The sequence below is a fragment of the Microchirus variegatus genome, assembly GCF_963457635.1.
Source record: "Microchirus variegatus genome assembly, chromosome: 1".
Classification (NCBI taxonomy): Eukaryota; Metazoa; Chordata; class Actinopteri; order Pleuronectiformes; family Soleidae; genus Microchirus; species Microchirus variegatus.
In genome coordinates this window covers 11950380-11973387 of record NC_139802.1, presented here as the reverse complement: position 1 = coordinate 11973387, position 23008 = coordinate 11950380, and the positions used below count along the sequence as shown (strand labels likewise).

Below are 23008 nucleotides of genomic sequence, written 5' to 3'. Positions count from 1 at the left end.
ACAAATGACATCACGTCAGTGCGGTTTCATTACAATTACCTTAAATGTTATTATGACTAGTAACAATTGGATTGAAGATATCTGAAATGGGAGTTTCTCTTGGTAAGAATTATATTGCAGATATCCAGAATGTTTCAATCTGAGCGTCTTGTTCGCTCAGATAGGATTGTCCTCAGCACGACTCGAACGACAGCAATAGTGTGTTGTTGAAGTTAATTGGAGGAGCATTAAACGATCGACACGGTGGAAGACAATAGTTTTGTCCAATAGTCCACATAATCATTTGGGACAGAAACAGGCACAGATTTCTGTCGTCCATTTTGTTTACTTTGTGTGACTATTTTTCTGGTGCGTGACCTGTAACTATATAAATCCATGTGGACAACATGTCCATGTTAGTTAGGCTATGCTTGCTCTGTTGAGTGTGGACCATTGCCTTTAAGCTGCAGACCGATGTGACCATGTCTTCTTTATTGTTCTCTCTCTCTGTCTCTTTGTTCAGGTGCAGATGACAGACGGATCAGATCGGCTAGAATGTCCTGAATGGGCCGAGTTAGCAAGTTTGCTGCAGGATATAACTACGTCCGACAGGTGTGTGTTGAAGTGTATTTTTACTTCATTTATATTTTTTTGCAAAAATTATTCAGCTGTGGCAAAGCCGGACTTTGTAATATGTGTCTGCCTGCATGAGGTGCTCAGTTCCATTTCTAGTGTGTGTGTGTGTTAAATCATTCTGGAGTGTTTGTCTGCTCCCGCTCTGTTCCTCATCAAATTATTTTTATGCATGTCTGAACTTGTCTGTGCATTTACACGCCGGATATTTTTCCAGCTGTTGATCTAAAGGATGCGAGCGTCGGCCCAGGCAGAGTGTCAACGTAATTGCTCTCAAAGGGCTGAGATATTAAATTAAGACAACGTTTGTGTAACAGCTTTTGAAATGCAAACGTTGTGTGTGGGGACTTAGAAAATGGAAATTCTGGTTTAAAGTCAGAAATATATGCAGATACTCAGGCCACTGTTTACACCTGGATGCGTCTCCTGTAATCACATGTGATCTTGTTTTACCCGCTTTGTGTGCAAACACTCACAAACATCATTTCAGATTCCAGAAAAAAAAAATGTTTTAACCAAGAATGAAGAAATTGTGTGTTATATTGTGGCAGCAGCTACAAATAAGAGTAAAGGCAAAGGCCACAGCTGAATGTTATTGCAGAGGACGTTAGCTGATGGGGAGTGGTCTTTAACATGTCCTATAGATGGATTTGTGTTTACGCCTGTAAAGACAGATGTGACGATGCGTTCAGGAACACGTTCAGACCAGAATGCATGTTATTACCATCTGTGACCAGGCTCAGAAAGCTCTCAGCTTCACTCTCTTCCGTGCATGTGAATGGACAGATATTATTCATCAATGTTACTGACAGTGTGATACTTAAGTGATATTTACTGCAAAACAGACGGGCACACACACAAACACACACCTCTGTATCTCTGTATCTGGACACCTTTCATGAGAATCAGGGATGAATGTATTTTCCCTCTTTGAGGGCGGCCGACCATGCAGGGTTTGATCTTTTGATGTATAAGACCAGCGTCCTCTCTGTCTCTCTCTTACACTCTCTCTCACACACACACACAGGTTCACGCAGCTATCCTTTTAAGGACTGTCGTTAACTTCCATTCATTTGGACAGCCTCGCCAAAGTGTTATCCCTAACCTTAACCATAACTAGATAATGCCTAACCTTAACCCAACCACAATTCCAACATTGGCCCAAAACTTAGACAGTTTCTTATAAATTAGTTTCTGCCTCATCAGGACGAGGCTTTCTTCTCCATGAGGACCACTGGTCTTGACAAGGTCACTGATTACGCCAGAAAAGGTTCTCCAAGTGCACACACACACACACATTATTATAACTTGATGCATATGCATACGCACAAATAGTTGCTTCCATGCCCTTCTATATACAACCTCTCAATCACACACACACAACCTGTCAGATCAGTAATAAAGGTGTATTGTTGTCCTGCTATAGAAGCCTCTGCTTCCCTCCACTCCCTTTTTCTCTCTCTTTTCTCCTTGGTCTCTTGCCCCCCCCCCCCCTTTCTTCCTGTTTGTCACCCCCAAACACACACACACACAATTTTCTTTCTATTTTCCTAATTTCTTTCTCTTCCATGTCTCCCTCTCTCTTGCGCACTCTCATGATTTCTCTCTCCCACTTCTCGTCTCCTCTCTCTCCTCTCTCTCCTCTCTGGCAGATGAAAGCAGAGATCAGCTCGAGCTTTGAAGTAGCAGAGACTGGCACACTCCCACTGGTTTAGTGGTAGGAGGAGTGGAGGAGGGGAGCAGAGGTTTTTGGAGAAAGGGCAGGAGATGAGAAGAGTTATGAGGAGAGGAAGGAGGTGGGGGCTGGTTGAGGATTGGTTTTAATTGAGGGGATGAGAGGAGGTGGAGTTGAGAGAGGAGATGGAAGGAGAGGGGAGGTCTGGGCTTAGATCCTAACCCAAACGATGTCATTCAGCATTTACCATGGCAACCTGAGGAATGCTTTTTCAAAACCTCAAGCCCAATCAAGAATGGGGTGGGGGCCCAAAATCTGATCCTTAGTTTGTTGCCGTCAGTCGCGCAGGTCACTATTGTCTGTTCTGGAAAACTGCAAACACGCAGCTCTCTAAATGTTGACTTCATTGACAGTTGAGAAAGAGATTTTTTTGCAAAACAACAGTACAGTTCAGCATGTTGTGCTGGTGGTCTGTTACATTTATGGTTTCAACAAGTTTGAACTTAAAGTCCCTGCGAAGTAAATACAGAGATTATCCTCTTCACACATTATAACTGTGGCTGAGAACATGTGAAAGAAATTACCACTGTGGAGTAAAGAGTTATGGAGTAAAAAAATGAAAACTGCTCAGGGTTCTTTTTTTAGGCTTGTCCAAATATGGCCTGATGACACACTGGAGCCATAGTTAACATAACTCCTCCTCAAACCGCTGTAACGATATACAAACTCTCATCATGCTTTATCAGTGTTTACCGTTCTCTCGTGAGTAACTGCACTCTCTTCTGCTGTGAGGCTGCAGGTGCAGAAGAGGGAGAGAGAGAGGGCAGGACTGAAGCCCAATTTATATTCCTGCGTAAAGTGCTCTACGTAGCTTACGGAGACCCCTCTACGTCGTCGGAGAGCCTGTGAGAGAGCCTCTCCGTCGTCTCCGGCTGCACAAAATATTTTTAAGTGTCCGTCACTCCGTCAAGGGACAATGGAGACGCCAAGGGCTACGATTGGTCCTCAGGACAGGCTGAGATAACGCTGCCCTGTGTCGGCCACTGTGCATACCGAGGGTCCACAGAGGCGGAGCTGACAATGTTGCTGCCAAACTATAAATACGTCATATCTTAATACACAAACCACATGTTTAGACTCTAAATGGCTAATTGCTCGTCTCAAATTATCTTAAAACTGCGTTCCGGGACACAGAAAATATTTATTTCAGGTGAGAAATGGCCACTGTTAATTCACAATATAATTCAGCTGCAACAACAACAACAGTCGTTCTCTCTCGGACGCCATTGCTCACTGTAGCCAGAAGCACACCAACCTTGCATAGCGACCCCTACTGATCGGGCGGGAAATTGCGTATCCGGCACCATGACGGAGAACTATGGCGGCTCGAGGGGTCTCCATGGTTACGCAGTCGGATAACGCATTATGCAGTCGGAGAAGTAAAATGTGACCTTGAAGCTCTGTGTTTGTGTACAGAATGATGGTAAACCGTCACCAAAAGGGTGAAAATGTCACTTCTCGACATGTCTGTTAAACCAGTGGTTTGATAGCGGAGCGTTCCCAACTGTCTTGTGATTGGCCAATACCCGGACGTGACATAATTAGCACACCAGCTCTCAGAAGCACAGCTCCCCCCTCTGGAACAGTGGATGCACTGCTTCTCATTATCAAAACATTGTTTTAATAAAGTTTAAAAATAGTTATAGACCCAGAGTCTGACCCAGAGTCAGAAGACATTGTCGCTCGTGAAACACCTCCACAACGGACGTTATTCTTCTTCTGCGGTTCAATGTACGCAACCGGATGTGCCCGGACTAGTGCCCGGAGCAGGAGGATCTGCTATTCAGGAGAAATGCTGTTAGTTGGAACTTCTGGTCTAGGTCTGCTTTAAAAAAAACTTTTTTAATGATTCAAATTTGGCGAGGCGGGTAGTATCACACTTTTCTGTCAGGTGAAAAAGTCAGAAGAGATAATTGCTTATCACTTTACAGGGTAGATTTTTTGTGTTGCTGTGTTTACCAAGGTGTTTGAGGGTGAAGTGTGCTTTAAGGTTTGCCGTTTAGAGTCATGTTGTATGAGAATTCTGAAATCTTGTAGTGAGGTTACAGTTTCCTTACACGCTGGGTCAGAGACCTTTGAACGGTTTATATTTACACGTGCTTCATGTGGTTAAGGCAGCAGCACATTTTCCAACAAACTCGGCTTCACATCTGTCTACGGACGTCATTAAAGACTCAGACAGTGCTTTGAATGTTCAGAGCACTTGAGCTGATGTTTCCGTGGAGCTCACAAAGACAGTTCATGATCTCATCTTCAGTGTTTCATTCTGTTCAACCCTGAAACGTTTCCTGGTTTTATTATTTGAGGACTAGGTGTTTTTGCACACAATCATTGATAGTGAAAATTAGCATTATTTGCAGCCCTAATTTACATTATTCAACCATTTTAAAGAAAGATCGCTTTGTTTCTGCTCTGAAAATAACTCTGAAAATACTGAATAATGTTTTGCTCTTGTCTCAGGCCTCACGGTGATGTGAATCGACTGGCTGCTGAAATCCTCCAGGATATCTCTGGATCCTAGAAGCTGTTTATCTTCAAACCATCAGCCAGCTAAAGGAGGTCTGCAGTCTGATTTTTAAAGTGTCTTTGTTTCATCAGGTAACCTGAGATTTAATCATCTAAAAATGTTACATTCATTTGACTTCAGACATCATATATTTGTTGTTAGTTAGTTAAAGGAGTCATATTATACCCTATTTCTCCAAGTTAAACTAGTTCCCTGGTGTCCCAATGAACATGTCTGTGACATATTTTGCTTTGGTCAAAATACCATATAATAATAAGGATGAAGCACCACAGCAGTTCAATCACCCTGCCAAAACAGCCCGGTTCAGAACGTTCTGTTTAGTAGTATCTCTTTAGGTCCACCTTAAAAAAAAGTAAAACGAAACTTAAGGGACAGGACATGACATCAGCCATAGAGGCTACTGGGAGCTGGAAGCAGCACAAAAGGGAAAAAATAGTATGTATTAGTGTTTTGGAGGATTCTTCTTCTTTTTAAGTTGGCACAGTTTAAGTTGGAAATTATTATTATGGTATATATTATGGTCATTTTAAGGACTTAATATACCCTATTTCTCCAAGTTAAACTAGTTCCCTGGTGTCCTAATGAACATGTCTGTGACATGCTTTGATCAAAATACCATAAGGATGAAGCACCACAGCAGTTCAATCATCATACATGTTTTGTAGTATCTCTTTAGGTCCAAAAAAGTAAAACAAAACTTAAGGGACAGGAAATGACATCAGCCACAGAGGCTACTGGGAGCTAACAGCAGTTAGCATTTGGAAAAGTGATCATTCGCAGGCACATTGCCGTCATATATAACATGTATCCACTGGACAGATAAATCCGCTGTGGCTGGAAGTTTGTGTAGGACTCTGTGCTGCACTGTGGAGCCAAGAATAGCACTTTTCGGGGGGCTTCCGGTTTTCGGATGCCGTTGTGTTTTACGGACAATGTGGAGCTCCACGAGACAACAAACAAAAACATGAGTTAGTCATCTATTTTCACACTTTGGCGACTGGTAGGACCTCCAGAGTCCCAAATATAAGGATTTAAATGATTAAAAAGTTTTTTTTTGCATAATATGGGACCTTTAAACATCAGGTAATCCTATGCTCAGTGTTAGAGCCTGGACATGGACATAAATATGATACCACACTGTAGTTGGTGACTGTTTTCCAGTGGTATGTGAGGGATTTTGACTCAGAGGTATCAGAGCATTTGCTCGTCTCTCTTGTCCACATGACTTTTTATTACATTTACAAATTGAATAACTGACAGTAATAAATATCACTCTGTCACTGCAGTAATTTGACAGCTCATTTTAAACTCCCATCAAGTGTCCATCAGAGTGCAGATGATTACAGCGCGGGTGTTCACTCAGACTGTCTGCATGCAGCACAGCTCCGGTCTGTGGCTCTGTCTGGACACCTCCAGTCATAGAATGGAGACTGACGATTTGAGTGCAGCGTGAACAACACTGTTCAAACTGACAGCCTTTTCTCTTCCTCTCCTCCATACTAACAATAACATACTGAAACTGCCTGTTATCAGGAGTTATGATGTCATACAGAGACCAGGATCCACGTAGTCTAAAGCTGCTTTTCAGACATGCTGGAGGCTCTATTGCCAGCTCCCCAAGTAAAATATCTAGTAAATGTCAGAGTGAGCTCATGTGAGAACGCAGGAGGGAAATCTCAGAAGAATCCAGTGAGTGTCCTGCTTCCTGCTTGGTCAGGCCAGTCACCACCTGGATTCTCCAGAGATTCTCCTGCTCTTGTGAATGCAGGTGTGTGTGTGAGAGAGAGAGACTTGGCGTGACATCTGTCCTCTATCCAACACCATGTGCTCTGAAAAAAAAAAATCTGGACACCAATTGTAGTCACCACTGGCTGGCTTTTACTCCTTCACTCCAGGTTCTGATTTCGTATGCAAATCTGACTAATCTCACTTTAAGCCGTAGCAAACGGCTGTCTAATATCAACCACCAAGTTAAACCAAGTGAATGTTTTTGGACACTATCTCACACGGGGAAGACGGTGAACAGAGATGGCTTCCTGCCAAGCTGCGTGTCCCTGCAGGTGGATGACGTGGACACTTGTTTGACAGTGAGATCATCAGCTTTGATACTCAGTTATTTGTTGTTTGAAACTGAGGGTCACGTCTCTGTTGTAATGTTTGTCTGTTACTACTGATGGCCTTATTCTAACTTCTCATTTCACATAACAATAAACAAGTAGGACCCAGTTGTAGCTGCTGTGTGTAATCAATTATCCACCAACTCTGCTATGGAGCATGCATGGACTGTGGTGTTTAGGTTGAACAAATTTGGGAAAATAAACTATTTTTCTATTAGACATTGTGAATGATTTGTGATGTAATTTAGGTTAAGATGCAGTTAAATATTCATTGTTCCATACATTGAAACGAGGAGCATTAACTCATTGGCTGCCAGCCGTTTTCAGCTCCATACTGCCAAGCGTTTTATAGCATTTTGACTGATTTTCCAAGTCCCACAAAACTGTGTTCTATGACTATGTTAAAGGTCCCATATTATACCCTATTAACCCAAGTTAAACTAGGTCCTGGTGCCCTAATGAACATGTCTGTGTCATGCTTCAGTCAAAATATCATAAGGATGAAGCACAATAGCAGTTCAATAACTCTGCCAAAACAGCCTTTTTCAGAACGCTCGGTTTTGTGCCTGGTCATTTACATGTGAATGGGACCCAGGTAAACACACATCCACTGCTTCCAGGGGAGTGTCGCCACTTATCACCTATTGTCATGCAGCGTCGTCACAACCCCCGCTCCATATACCCCATAGTAATGTCCGTTTACCCGTTGTTACTGAGTTTCACCGTAATGCATAGAGTGACCACGATTTGGGCTTCTCGCGATCATAAAAACATTAAAATAGAAGAAAAGCGATTAATGTGCCACGCGGCGTGTATGTAAATTCCCATGCTAGAAAAATACCCTGAACGCACCAGTGTTACGGCAGCTAAGTGACGTGTGTGGATCAACAACACGAGGAGAGAACTGGAAACACGACAGAAAGGCAGCCTTTGGTTGAGAAGAAATGTAGGACAACATCTACATCTTTCTGCGCGGGCTCCTCATATCACCGATCCACACACGCCACTTGCTAACCGCAGGCATGTAACTGGTGCGTTCAAGGTGTCCCTCCAGCATAGGAATTTACACCCACGATCAACAACAAAGGGCTTGTGAAGCTTGTGAACATTATTTTCATAAATAAAATATATCCACTGGACACACAAGTCATCTGAGGCTGGAAGTTTGTGTAAAACACTGTGCTCCGCTGAGCAGCCACTCTTCCTACCTCGCCTGTACTCTCGTATTTCACAGGGACAAGGGGGCGCTACGGTGGAGCTGTGAAGTACACTGCCTGGCGGGGTGCCAACATTCACGGTGAAATGTCCGCACTGTCGTCACTTGGTCCGGAGGTGTAAACATCGCGTGTTTTATCGCCTATACTTACACAAAGTGGAACCACTAAAACATGACTGAGTCTTGTTTTTTCACATTTTGGGGACTGGTATGGCCCACTGAGTCCCAAATATAAGTACTAAAAGATTAAAAAGTTGATTTTGCACAATAGGGGACCTTTAACACCGAAACTACCTAAAGAGTCTTCTTTCATCAGACGTCTTTGGCGGTGAACTGTTTGAATTGACGTCTATATTGGCAGCCAATGAGTTTTAACAAATACGATGCCATAAATGATCACAGCTGCAGTGCGTAACTTTAAAATATAAATACGTGTCCATTGTCAAATTTAGTTCCCACATGCAGATTATACCCTTCAGCTCCACATGACTCTCAGTACAGCAGTGTCTTGTAGTATTTCCTGGCAACATTCCCACGCTGCACACAGGAAGCGATTTGAGCGATGTCGGCAATGCAGTGCTTGTAAAAAACTTTTTAAAGTGGATTCTGCTGCTATAAAAACCTTAGACGTTAATCGGTTCGCTGGGAGAAATGCTTATTGCAGCTGGGAGCGAGGGTTGTACAGAATCACCGTTGCATACCATACACCAGCATTGTTTCAGTTGTTACTTAAAGGGGGCGACAGTAGTTACGTTAAAACCCTGGGTCAGATTTGCTGCATAAGGTATAACCTAAGTTTCATTGTTGCAGAAAGTTTTATCTTACAACTGCCTTGTCTTGTAGGTCTTCTTGAAGGTGAAAATGAAATGAGACATAGACCAGGTGAAATGACAGTCCATTTTATTGTTTCAGAACACAGCAGGCTACAGAAACCAGCTCCTCCCACTACCCCCACCCCTTTGTAACATCAGACCAGTGAAAGCCCTCCTCAACCCCCACCTTTTCACAGCCACACCCATCCCACTCAGGTCAGCTACACCCCCTTTGGAACAGCAAAGACACATCAGTGTCCACCTTTAAAGCAAGAAAATAGCTTGATATTTGGACCATGATTTCCAATTCATGTTTTTTTTTTTTTATACAAAAGCTACACAATGATACACTTGAATCAGAATACAATTCAACTGATTAACTTTAGTGTTTGGACACCATTTAAAATGTGATCAGATTCTTTACTTGGATGGAGCATTACCACAAATAAAACTCACCATCAGACTTAAAATACAAGGGACTGCAAAAAAAAAGAAAAAAAAAGAAGAAAGGAAATTAGTATCATAATTCAGAATGAAAAAAAGCAAACCAGAATCAGTTTGTACCATTACAGACTTGAGAAAACATAATAAAAAAAAAAAAAAAAAAGGTAAAACAACCAAAAGTAAAAAAAAAAAAAAAAAAAGTAGAACAAAAGACATAAAAAGGGTTTTTGAAAAAAGAATCAATCATTGAGATCAAAATCCATGTGTCTTGTCAGGATTTGATGTCAGCCTCTTGTCAGGCAGAGAGACCAGAACAGAACCGCACTTAAATCTGTTTTTTGTCCCAATGGAGTTCCCATAGACAGGAAACTCTGCTTGCTGTTGTTGAGTCTTCTTCAGGCACTTTCTGAAAACCCCGCCTCCTCCATATGGGCGAATCACAATGCAGGTTCATCCAGATCACATGATACAGCTGAAAAAAAAAAAAGAGCAGGAGGAATGAGTGGAAAAACCAGAGTAGGGAGAATGGAGACTGCATGGGCTTTGGTGAAGACCTCACACACAGATCAAAACAACATCACACACGCCACATCACACAGCTTTGCAATTAAAAGGCAGTGTGACCATGCAACAGCCTCCGAGTAAAATCCACTCTCCTCCCCCTCAGCCCGTCTAGACACATAACACCCCAACCCGCTCCTACTTATACATCTGGACCAGTACAAGGCTTAAATTTATCTGAGCCACCACGAGACAAAAAACCCCAAACATAAGTGACAAATGTAATATTACAAAATCATGGCACTAATGCTCAATTTTTAAGTTACCGGAAAGCTGCTGGCTCCCAAAATAAACATCACTTGGACTGTAAGTTGGAATGTGAGACAGCATTTTCAAGACGCTAAGGTGAAATATTTGTTGAAAGTTTGTTCAATATGAAACTATATCAGCCTATTGTAGGTGTTTCTTTAAGTAATACTGCATGGTACCATCCCTACTTACCTAGTAGAAAGTGTAGTGTAATGTTGGTCTTGGTATTTACAGGTCGGTATCAAACCAGGCCAGTTGGTTGGAATCACCGGGTGGCAGGCCCTCTATCAGTTCCTGGGAGTGTCCCAGGTCAGGCAGCCCCTCTACAGGGGCATAGTCCTGGCCTGGGTGGTGGCCACCCAGATCATGGTCCATCATGGGCTCCATGCCCATCGTGTCCCCACCATAACCCCCCGCATGGAAGGCGCGGTAGCTTGGGTCTGAGGGTTGAGGGAGGAGTGGGTGGAGGGAGAAGCAGGTGAAGCAGAGCAGTTGTTAGAAGCATGTTAACAAACCAAGCGGTCACACAGTAGTACCGTCATTTAACACTACAAAGCAACACGGCACACATCCATCCTCAAAATTAAAAGACTTCAAACTGACTTTAGCTGAGCCCATGGCCCAGTTCACTGTAGCTAAATTAGTTTCCAGTGGAAAAAAAATCCATCTGCAGTGGTCAACAAATAAACCACCTCTATGCACTGGTCAAGAGCCAGTAAAAGCCGTTAGTGATGGAGGAATGGATTTGTGCAAAGTAAAAACAGCCAACACACAAACACCATGGCTTATTGAGCAGTTCAGAGTCCTGGTCCATGACCAACATTTAGATGGCAAACTATGACAAATAAAAGCAGCAGCAAACCTGCATGCATTTTATTTTTCCAATTTAAAAAAAAAAAAAAAACTGTAGCCTTAATGCAAAATGCATAGTTTGATTTTAAAGCAATTAATTGTTCAGCCATTATTTTAATGTTCCATCTGTAATTCAAATGCACCTGTGTGATGTTAAACCGAACTGGTCAATTGGTGTTGCAGTCGTTCTAACAGTTCTAATATTCATTCATGACTTGTCCTGTGCTACTCTCTGCCAGTCAGAGGTTTGGAGGTGACTTACCGTCCTGTCTGTAGCCCAGAGGCTCTCCCTGAGCTCCGATGTCCAAACCCAGGTCTCCAGTCTGCAGGGAAACACAGAGACAGATGAGGATGAGCAGGGAGGCATTAGTTCTCATTAGACCACAGGCGTGTTTGCCACAAAGTAGGTAAATGATCATCTGGCAATTTTGTCACAAATATCCCGATAAACAACCTAAAAGCAAAACTGATTTGGAAGAAAAATCACACCTCGTTCCAGGCCATTGGTTCCGTCCTGAAGAGCGAGCTGGTGAGTTCTACTGAGAGACGTTTCTTGTAGTCTTGGGGTTTGTCCTCAGACATACGGAACAACACGGCTGCAGCGTAGGTGGCTGAGGAAAGTGGAGTTTAAAGATTAGTCACTTCTAATTTAAATAAAGAAATAACAGCTGAAACAGAACAATGTCACACTGCCACGATTATGGTTACGTTACAGTCAATTTTATTTTATAAAATCATAAAAATAGCAATTATGTGAATAATGGGAAAATGTAATCAAGTGTGTTTTTTTTCCTGTACGTACCAACTCCTTCGTTGCGACTGTGTAAAAGCTCTGTGAGCGGGGCAGTGGCTCCCTCAGCCTCGATGGCCTCAGCAGCCTCTTTGTCCTGGGCCAGCTCACACAGGACGCCTGCTGCTACACGCTGGATGTTCTCAATGGGAGAATACAACAACTACACACACACAGAGACAGACACAGAGAGCAGGGTCAGCAAAAAAATAGCTGTGCTGCAGTGGACCACACTAGTCTCATTGAGTCACTCATCCATAACAAACTCGCCCTCTAAAGAGCTTTACAATGCAAATTTGAATTTTACCTGTACAAACAGTGGGATAGTGTTGAGTCCTCTGATGACTATTCTGTTGTGGACATCTCTGGCCAGGATGTGAAGTGCTCCTGTGCAGCCTTCTACGATCTCCTCCATACGAACGCCCTCCTACAAAAGAAAAATAATGAGATAACTTATCAGCATGTACCATACATAATGGCATGGCTCATTTGCTAATTAAATGTACATGTGCTCTTCTTACCACAAACTGCTGCTGTGTGCCTCCCATACTGGTGCGTCTCTGTGTGTCTTGGTGTGCTCTGACCAGTAGCTGGACCAGTCTGGGAATGGCTCCCTGCTCCCGTAGAGGAGCGTGGTTTGCAGGGCATAAAGCCAGGTTACGGATCAAACCAACGGTAGCCTGATGGAGAAAATGTTACTTGTTATTTTTTAATCAAGATTATGAAATGCAATGTACATCGTTGTTTATTCACTGACAGTTGTGTGCACTTTTAGGAGAATGTCTCACTTTGCATGGACACCCAAAATGATTGTTGCTGCATTTTGTCTCCAAATCGTTGTACATTATATTACAAAACAGGACTTGTGTACCACATTGGACTGGGTTATTACATGCTTAAACAACACACAGCAGTAAGGTAGTGTATTTTTAATGTACAACAAATAACTATTTCTAGTCTCAAAGGAAATCAGCTGCCAACATGAGTTAGTAGCCAACTACACTACAATACTGTGCTTTTGAGGACAGCTTTGGCCCATTATTTTGGCTTCGAGGTGTGGTCAAGTGTAAAATGCTTCAGTAGAAAAGCCACAGAGAGAACAGCCAAATGACTGGCTGGCAGTGTGAGGAACAGCTTAATGTGGCAGATTGCTGCTGGCAAGTCTGTGCAAGTGCATACCTTAATGAGTGGCCAGTGTGATGGCGGATGCAGTAATTTGACAACCACGGGCAGACCGTAGTGCAGTCTCACAGCATTCTGTGCCATTTCAGCATCCTGGTGTCGCGATGTGAGGTGACGCAGGGCACAAATGGCTGGCTCTGTAATGTCCTCTCGGTCTCCTGCCCGGAGCACTGTGCGCACCAATGCCTCGATACCTCCAACCTACACAGGGACAGATAGTGTGACAGTTTAATAGATAAAGATGCCCAAGTTTCACAGTTTCAATAAGAAATAAGTTAAATGCAGTTTCAAAATCCGTGCGTCTCAACTGACCTGACAGACCATCATCTTGTTCTTATAGTTGTTACAGGTCAGGTTAGACAGAATGCCAGCAGCACAGGTCACCACATTAATGTCATCACTGCCAAGCAGCTGGACCAGCGTTCCTAAAAGACCCTCCATTCCCTCCTGCAGAGAAAAGAAAATTGTCACAACAGCATAGAGGAAATGACTCATACACCTTCTGTCTCCGCATCTGCTCAGCAAACACCCAAAGAAATTCAGCGTTTGAGTGTTCTTAGTAAATAACTACATTTCACTGTCGTTTACAGACCAACAAACATCTTAAATGTTTGTTTAAAAAAACAAAGGGGAAGTTCTCATCACCTGCTTGGTGGCAGCATCTGATAAGTTCCTCAGAGTCCAAAGACAATTCTGGACCAGTCTTTGGCTGGGATCTGTCAGGTGGAGTCCCAGAGCCTGCATACCACCTGGACAGAAAGACAAATGTGCAAAGAATTGGAGTTAGTAGAGATAAAGTGTCACATGAATAAGTTTATAATTTCCCAATTAATCTCAATGTAATATGAGCCTGAATATTGTTATACTAATATAACCATTTATTGGATGTTTAGGTGACATACCAGCTTCTACAATGGCAGGTTTATTACTGGAGCAGACTGACAGCACTTTGAGAACTCTGCTTGTGGTCCACAGCAGTTTCTCATAGGTGTAGGTCCTCATGATGTTGACCAACGCCTGAGGGCCACCACTGGCCAGGATTATCAACTACAGAAACAGAAAACATAGTTTTAATGTCAATGGTCGCTGTGCAGCACTTCCATTTTGGAAAGTCAAACAGACTGCTTTATCTCACCTTGCTTTCCTGGTTGCCATATGCCAGTATCTGGAGACAGTCAGTCGTAATGGCCAGGAATTTGACATTGGTCTTGTTGAGTAGAGCCACCATTTTCTGTAGACCACCGGCTAAACGGACGGCCATCTTGGCTCCTTCCTGGTGCAGGAGGAGGTTGTGGAGGGTGGTGATGGCATAGAACAGGACAGAGTCCACTGGTGAACTGCAGAGCAGACAGATTATTAAATTAACAGCTCACTGGGAAATACTCACAACTCAAGTAACTCTGATAACAATTTTTCATGTTTCTCGTGACTACAATCAAACAATCACATACCCAAGCATTTTAACCAGAGCTGGTATTCCTCCTGACTTAAAGATGGCAAGCAGACCCTCTCTGTGATGGGACAGGTTGTGCAGTGTTCCCGCAGTACAGCGAGCCGTCTCCACATCATTTGTGTTCTGCATGGTCCTGACAATAGCAGAAACCATCTGAGGGGAGCGCATGATAGCATGGCGAGATGCTTCTTTCTTTGAAAGCTGGTGGACCATCACAGCTGCTTTGTTTACTACGACCTGCAGGAGACAAAAATAAATGACACAACTGCAGAGAAAGAGAGAGCTAAATCTGAGCCACTATTTCCATAGACACTTACCTGGTCTTCATCATTTAGTAGTTTGGTGAGTTCTGGTATGGCTCTGGTTGCCAATTCAGCATCGTCTTGATAGTTGATCAGATTGACAACAGCATGTTTCAGCATTTGTGAGGGCTCTGCCAGCCTCTGTACATTGGTGGGGTTTGTGGAATCATACTGTGTTGAGGGGATCTGCATGCCCTCCTCAAGAGTCTCTGGGAACATTGCTGCACGCACCCGCTGAGCACGCGTCATGGCGTACTGACCGTCTATGTCTAGAAGAGATGAAACATCAGTTTAAATACATCGAATTTGAAGATTTCTCCTTCAGAATAGCAATGTGCAATGCGACTTACCTTGTACTTGTTCCTGGGAGAAGTTCTGGTTGTAGCCCTGCTCCCACTCATACATGACCTGGTTGTCAACGTCATCTTCTTCTGGATTTCCCTTTCCACTGAGGGAGGGAGCAGTTGTGGTTGCCCCTGAGTGGATGCCTGAATCCAGGTAGGACTGTTGCTGCCAGTGACTGACTGCTGCCTTACGGTCTGGCTCCATGGCCATGTCCAGCTCCATCAGATCAGCTTTAAGTATTTGAGAAAAAGAGCATGATAAAAACGTTTGTCAAACTCAGTGTATAAACCTGTATAGTAGTTGTGCAGTAGGCTTGCAGTCGAGACTAATCTCCAGAGCGCTGACAAAGCTGGTGGGCAGGACCATTTATACAAGGGAAAACTCTCTGGCCCGATAACAGGTCTTGAAACAAATCACAATTATCTTATGTAGCATTTGCGTCATTAGAATTGCTTACTCCCCTTAAAATAGAGAGGAAGAATCTGAGATGGCCTGTTCACCTACATTAAATCACAATTTTGAATTACAAAAAAATTATTGGCCAAACTTACAATTGAAGTTCTCTCTTTTAAAAAGGATGGCTTTGCATGATTCAAAACTTGGAAACATCACTATGTCTGAGCAGCAAAGGAATAACTGTCTTGGTTGTGGTTCATAGACGCAGCAGTGAAATGATTTTTAACTTGCGCTAACCTGCACCAGTAAATGGTGTCTTTGACCATAAAGTTTGATTTCATGCTGAACTAAAATCAATAACTAATTCACTTTGCTCAAATAAGAAAATAAATCAGCACTAGGGGAAGATGCAGTGGGGAACGACTGCAAATTGGGTGTCAGAAATGCCAGAAAAAAAATTATAACAAAAGCTAAAAAGGGCAAAAAAAGTTCAAAGAACTTGTTTCTGAAAAATATTTACTCACCCTGGGAAGCCATGTTCAGTTCTCAAACTGCAACGACACAGCTTCCTGATCTGAAAAACAAACAAAAACACAATTAGCCAAACTCCCCGAGTTCATAGTCATCTTTCTTTGCAATCAAACACAATTTTATTTTTTATTAAAAAAAAAAAAAAAAATTAAATAAAAAAGAAAATTATATCAGCACAGATCAAGGCAGAAGGACTTAAAAATGAGTGTCAGTGTTTTGGTTAAAAACATAACAGCCCAGACTAGCGAGTTTCCAGGGCCTTTCTTCCTTTCCTGCCTCCTCCCTTTCTTGGATTTCCTCCTCTGTTCCAGCCAGCCATGCAAACAGCAGCTCACACACAGAGTGTAGCAGCTAGCAACTATTTAGGTAAGGACAGACGGGGAAGTGGAGCACTGGGTGGGGAGCACAGGCAGGGGGAGGAGGGCATACACATTCCTGCTCTGGCTTTGAAGCTGAAACCTCACTTTGCAGAAAAGTAAACACTGGCAATGGCAGGAGAGAGGTAGAGCGAGCGAGAGGGGATTAAGCCAGAAAAAAGGGAAAATTGAAACAGAGGCATTTTCAATTCCAACTCAAAAATAAACGCCATGACTGTAATGCAGAAAAACATTAAATGGAAAAAAAAAGCAGGAGAGAAACTCTTAGCCAAAAAGGAGGGAAACTGGGCCTGTGGCTCCTTAGTCAGACACTTTGTCTGTGGTTCTTCCAAGATGAATCATAAAAGAAAATGTAGACCCAGCCCCATCCAGTCATGACAAACCAGTTTGGACATGTATGAATTAAAAGGAAAGTGGTAGAAAATAAAGAGAGTGGCAACTACAGAGTTAATATCTGCCCTAAATAGACAGTTGATGAACAATCGCATAGCTTTCCTCAAGTGAAGTAACTAGCCCATGTCAGCGCTCAACATACTCTACACACCATTCAAAATATTAACTCACTGTTATTTACCTCTAGACACAGAATTGAGTTCAGTCTTGCATTTTTCCTACAAAGTGAATGAAAGTAGCCTGATGCCATCTTGCCAAAAAACTACTATCGTACTTTTTTTTTTGGTGTCCCCACTGAAAGTCACTATAATAGAATCAGTCTCCATGCAGCAATTTTTTGCCGCAAGGCTTGATGTGGAGCTGTATTACTGCAGTAAGGGCAGATGTAGTTGTCAGGACAGTAAGTCTGATGTCCATGTAAAATAACTTTGTTAACTTGTAAGTGCCTACACTTTTAATTAATTAGTAAAATAGTCATCTGTGAGCTATTCTTGTTTCAAGATTTGCTGTGGGCTCCTACAAACTAGATATTAAGTGGTGTGACTGACTTGATTGTTTCTGCTGAGCAATGATTATTCATTTTGCACTTAGGAGACAACAGCAAACATACTGAACAGTGCCAGTGTTCAGATGGTCAACAATCAACAAATCTGACAAAACTGTAGACAGTAAAAACAATTTCATGATAAGTTTCTGTTCTGACCATTTGGTTAAAACAAACAGACCTCCCTGCTCTTGAGGCCATCAATTGTAGTCTACAGGATATTTGTGAATATAAAACAAACATATGGACACTATATCTTGTTCAACGGTTGTCTAACTAATCAACCTGCCTGCAAAACACTGTACAGAATAAAAATGAAGTCAAAATGAAGATGCAACACCCAAAAAGACAAGGCCAAAGACGAAAAACCGCATTACAGAAAGACACAAGTGTAATCCATAGTAGAAAAGATCAGTTTGTTAAGAGCAGCAGTGAAAGTGTAGGAGTTTGTGGTATTGAAGAGCTGTCAATATGCAAATACAGTCAAGGTCAGCAAAACTGCTGTGCTGAATTACTTCCCTCCCCTCACACCCACACCACCCGCTTCAGCTGTGTCATTAAAACTATCTTGAGTCAGGCTCCAAAACTGCTGCTTCCAACCACAAAAACACCAACTCAAACTCACTGTTCACACGCCATCCTCCAGAGGTTTGCAGGCCTGCCCTCGCATAACCTAGCCTTGCCCTAATGGGAGCCATATGCCCCATGCAGGGCTGCTTGAAATCAAACATACAATCAAAGTGAACAGTGAAACCATTTATCATTTATGCTGGTGGAAAATGTGGTTGCTCATGTCTGGCTTTAAAAACGGAGCCAATGATAGTTTTGATGGCCAAACAAGTAAAGTCTGGTCTTCAATTGAGAGGCAAAAATGGGGCCTTACCCTGAAGTAAATTTCTGATTGTTAACACAAAAGTCATTACAGTAAGAGTTCCTAGATATCAGGCTTGTAGCCTCATCGCAAAAATCTAAGAGGGGTTTCTTTGAAGCCACATGTGAAATACAATATGTGCCTCCTCTGACCGAAACCAGATGACTAATGAGTGACACAGTCACGCGAGTCAGATGATTGTCCCATTTTGTGTGTGCACGCATGCGCGCACGCACGCACGCACACACACACACGAGGAAGCCAGAGTGCATTAGTGTGACAAACATGGAAATTAAAGAGAAAGGGTGTTTCTGCTGGAAGGTTGTTTTCAAAAACACCTCAAGCAAACCATGCACTTTTTTTTTTACACTGGCTGTAGTCAGAGCATGGAGAATGTAACCACATTCATAGGCAGACCTGGATGAAGTACAAAAAAATATGAAAAATGTGTAAAAATCGAGAAAATAAATGCTCTATAAAAAAAACTTGATTAATCTTACATACACAATGAAAACCATGACACCTTGAACCACCACAATTTACCACGTATGGCTCTGGCTAAATTGAAAATATCACTAAAATCATTCATGATTAAGAACTAAGCCAGGTGACTGACAACTATCAAGGGACATGGACTTGAACTCCCACATATAAATTAAGACATCCCCATTTGTTATTACATGTCTTATGTGACCCCTACACAGTCTAATATGCGTTTAGAGTTTAATTATCAACAAATATCAGCAACCAGCCAAGCAAACGGAAATATTGCTTGCCTAAGATCTCCAACACAACAAAGGGGACAGATGCTGTAACAGAAAAACAAATCCTCATAGTCACTGCTGCCCTGTGAGTATTGACTGTTCTTTCCTCAAACCTTAAATAGACCACTCCAAAAAGGGTTTGCAGTGGGCATTCAAAAAGATACACGCACAACTAAATGCTCAAATCCTATACCAACTTTATGAAAAGATTCTGCTAAAGCCATCCAGTCAAAAATTCTTACTATTGACCATACGTAAAACTGCATCCCATTACCATTTTCCAAAATAAATACACCACTATATGAATGCATTTATTCTAATCACACTCGTTTGGGCCAGTATGTTGGAATTTAAACAATTTATGTAAAATTAATTTGTTGGAGGAAATATTAAGTCCTCGAGTTAAAAAAAAGTTGAGGGGACTTCAAACGGGATAAAAGCAAATATCTTGACTTCACGACCAATTTTCTCCAGAAATAAAAAAACAAACAAACAGTGAATTCAATACATCCATATAAGCGAATGACCCAAACAAGCAGTATTACTGGGATGAGAGGCAGGAGCTGCCACAGGCTTCAGTGTTAGCCACGTAATGTGCAGGGTCAGCAGCACTCTGGCTGCTGGCTTCCAACAATACAATGAGCTCAATGCCCGCAGCTGCTGCAGTGTCTCAACTGCACAATAACAAAATGTTCATGGGGCAACAGGAGCCCCTCAAAACATCCAAGCAACTTCCTCCTCATTAAGATGACTCTAATCCATTCGACTGCTTATTTGTCAAGATTGAGAAATAATGCTTAATGGCATGAGAGACACACAAAGTAGAAAACACCTTCTTGTTACTCTAAATTAGAAAAAAAGGTTAACGCTTGAATCCACTGTTAACACACAACATTCCATATTACAAATGATGAAATGTGGCAACATAAAACGTTTTAATCACATTCATTTGTGGACGTGTGCCCAGACCTACAAGTATCTTTCTATTGTCACAGGTTCGAGCAAAACAAGTTACATTAGGTGATGGAAATACCATGATGACAGTCTTCTTGTGAATTACCTCAAAACGTACCACTACCGGTCTCAGATGTAGGCTACACACCCACTTCCGTCTTTAAAAAAAATAATTCTGATGACAAGATAGTCAGTTAGTCAAAATGTTGTTCCATTGCGTAATCTGACCGGGGATTTTACACCAGAAAGACGAATAGTTGCCATTTTAAGAAAGGGTCAAAGACTATACAGTGATTTCTGGGGTATGGGAATACAAGAGTCTGATTTTATTAATATAGTAATTATGTAAAGATACTGATTTCCAATGTAGTTGCAGAGGCATAAAAACAGTGACTGAATTACTTTTTTGTTCATTTTGGGGGGTGGGGATTTGGGATGATCAACGAATCAAATTCTCAAATAAGGATTGTGATAAGAGCAAATTGCGTACTATATATTTTTTTTGAGACTATATATTTGAAAAGACAAACCAGTCGTTTCGATTAGATGCGTGGTTGATAATCACATCACAATTGAACTGTATGCGATTGTTGGTTGATAATTCCTGGAAAGGGGGGGGGCATTTATTTCGTCGGTGGGTCCTTCCGATACATTCTCAGGCAATTACTTCACTAAAATCATCACGTCCGATGCAAATTTCCAAAGACATGTAAGAAAAAAATATATTTAACAGATCACCGCCATTGCGCCATTTAACAACATAAAGGTACTCTCGCCATCGACAAGACGATGAAGAGCAGCGAGGTAACCAACTTTTCTCCGTTCGCGACCCCGTCGGTCTTTCAGCACCACCCGCAAAACAAATGCATATCCGCCCGTGGAGCGCAGCCGGTCCGGAGGAAAAGTGTTCAACACTTGCCGTTAACATTTGTTAAAAACACGCAATATTGACACAAAAAAACGCGAATTGTATCACATTGTTTCCACAGCTGCCCTGACTTTGTGCTCCGGCAGCAGTGACTCAAATTTCACACTCCTTGACTCCTCCTCGTCTTCCTCCCAAAGCACGGCGGCTCACAGGAATGTGTCGGTCTTTGTTTAAAAAGAACGAATAGAGAAACACACACTCGCGGACATTTAAACTAAAATATAACGTACAACTTAACCATTACAATGCTTTTGAGGCAACTGCTTGGACACGTAGCTCAGTGTAAAGTTAAAAGTTTCGAACGGTTTTTCACCTCTTAAGAAGTTCAAAAGGAACTTCGGGAGAGAAAACGTTTGCGTTAAGGTCAACAACAATGAAGTTTCCATAACTTCAATCGACCAGAGTTTAGGAAAACGTTAATATGTACACATGGCCACATCACACACACAACTCAACAGGCGTGTAGGTTCACCCCAAATAAAATATGTTTAAGCTAAACCAGCAGCAAAAACAACCGACCAAACATGGATAGAACGGGAGCACAACTGGGCTAACAGCGGTTAGGCTAATCTGTAATTAGCAAACCTCAACTACTGGAACGGGCGAGGACACATCTGCGTTTACTCCCAAACCTTCATTACCGTTTACGAATAAACCCGAGCTGCGATGAAAACTACGGCACGGATTTACCCATTATTGTCCGACGCCGTCTACAACGCACAACTGCGCCAACATTAAGTCAATAAACACCGGTAAAATGTGGATGCTCCAGTTATAGGTGGTGGCCGCTGGATCCCAAATATTTGCCGTGAGAGCAGCTGGCTCGCTAGCAGCAGCAGCAGCATCATCATTCCCGGCCGGCCCGCACACAACAACCCGTCTTCATTCCTGACGGCATTCACGGAGACCGGCGAGAAAAGAGGGGGGAACTGAGTGGAGTCGAGAGTTTGAATGTTGGAGCCTACCCTTGTCAATAAAAGCACCTCCGTCCACTCGGATCCAGGAGAGTAAAAACCACTTAGAAATGGATGAAAAAAGTCGAGGAAAATGTGAGGCGAGCGTCAGCGGGAGCCCTCGTCCACTCCCTCTTTAGTCACTCAACGATGACTTTGGCCGAGCAGCAGAGACTGGAAAATATAAGATGGCGGCGGTTATATATAGCCCGAAGAACACCTTCTGTCGTCACATATCCTGCCGCGCGTTGAAATAAAATAGAAACCACATTGATATAAATCTGTAATTACATAGTCCCATGCGTTTGTACATACATGTGTATATTATATTACATATCAGCACACATCGTTGCTGTATCTTGTGGATGATTTCATAATATTAGGCAAACCAAACATCACTTTCTTCCACAGCAGAGTATGAATACACAATTGAATGAAGTTCCGGCTGACTAGAAAAGGGAAATCCGATTCCAAGCTGACTTTCGTGGACTGTGAAAAAAATGTCTACCTGTAAACAAAACACAATCATCCGCAACGAAACTGAGGTTTATTGTTTGGATTGATTGGAGCAACAGAAAAAATCACCAACCGTACTTGTTTTTTATAATTATATATATCTTTTTTTATTTTTTTAAAAAGTCAAAAATAGTCCACAATAACAGTACTATACATGTATTATTCACAGTAGTAGTTCAAAAGACAAATTCAGGCAACGTTCACATTCATTTCGGATTCAGTTCTGACTCAATACAATCAGATTTGACTGTTCACGGTCTCACAAGTGTCTTGGGTCTGACTTTCATGAGAAAGCAGCTGCCATCTGAAATAGCATGCATGTGCATTTTTGTTTGGCTATATGTATATGCTGCTACCAGTGCAGGGCATAGACAGAAAAAGATTCATAGCCCTGAAAACATCATATCTGAGTAACATGGATGGGAAACTTCAGACTGTTAATATTCAACGTATGCAATAATATATGGTGTCAGAGCTGCCACACACTGATTTGATTTGATTTAAAACACACAACAATAAATAATACACTGCACACAACAAATCTAATAGTTTTTATTAAACTTTATTACACAGTCATTTATTCT

General features: G+C 42.2%; 2 protein-coding genes across 3 annotated transcripts in view; one reads left to right on the top strand and one right to left on the bottom strand.

The window, feature by feature from the left end:
* The window catches only part of ulk4 (unc-51 like kinase 4), a gene marked incomplete at both ends in the record, with an annotated part of 70914 nt that extends 66046 nt beyond the window's left edge, over positions 1–4868 (top strand). Inside the window, 2 exons of the mRNA XM_083898732.1 lie at positions 503–591; positions 4808–4868. Coding sequence (XP_083754858.1) covers positions 503–591; positions 4808–4868 — 150 coding nt within the window. The remainder of the gene's footprint in view (positions 1–502; positions 592–4807) is intronic.
* Positions 4869–9217: 4349 nt separating this feature from the next.
* Positions 9218–22058, bottom strand: ctnnb1 (catenin (cadherin-associated protein), beta 1). Of its 2 annotated transcripts, XM_083895391.1 has the most exons (17): positions 21921–22058; positions 16118–16167; positions 15203–15427; positions 14868–15121; positions 14549–14787; positions 14233–14434; positions 14000–14144; positions 13743–13846; positions 13410–13544; positions 13095–13298; positions 12437–12595; positions 12223–12342; positions 11928–12078; positions 11615–11736; positions 11388–11448; positions 10466–10713; positions 9218–9935 (listed from the first exon to the last, which is right to left on the bottom strand). In XM_083895391.1, exons 2-16 carry the CDS (start codon positions 16128–16130, stop codon positions 10502–10504), a joined length of 2346 nt encoding a protein of 781 aa, XP_083751517.1. In that variant the 5' UTR covers positions 16131–16167; positions 21921–22058; the 3' UTR covers positions 9218–9935; positions 10466–10501. The 2 variants fall into 2 exon arrangements, with proteins under 2 accessions (XP_083751517.1, XP_083751518.1); XM_083895392.1 differs by lacking the exon at positions 10466–10713.
* Between the last annotated feature and the right edge of the window lie 950 nt (positions 22059–23008).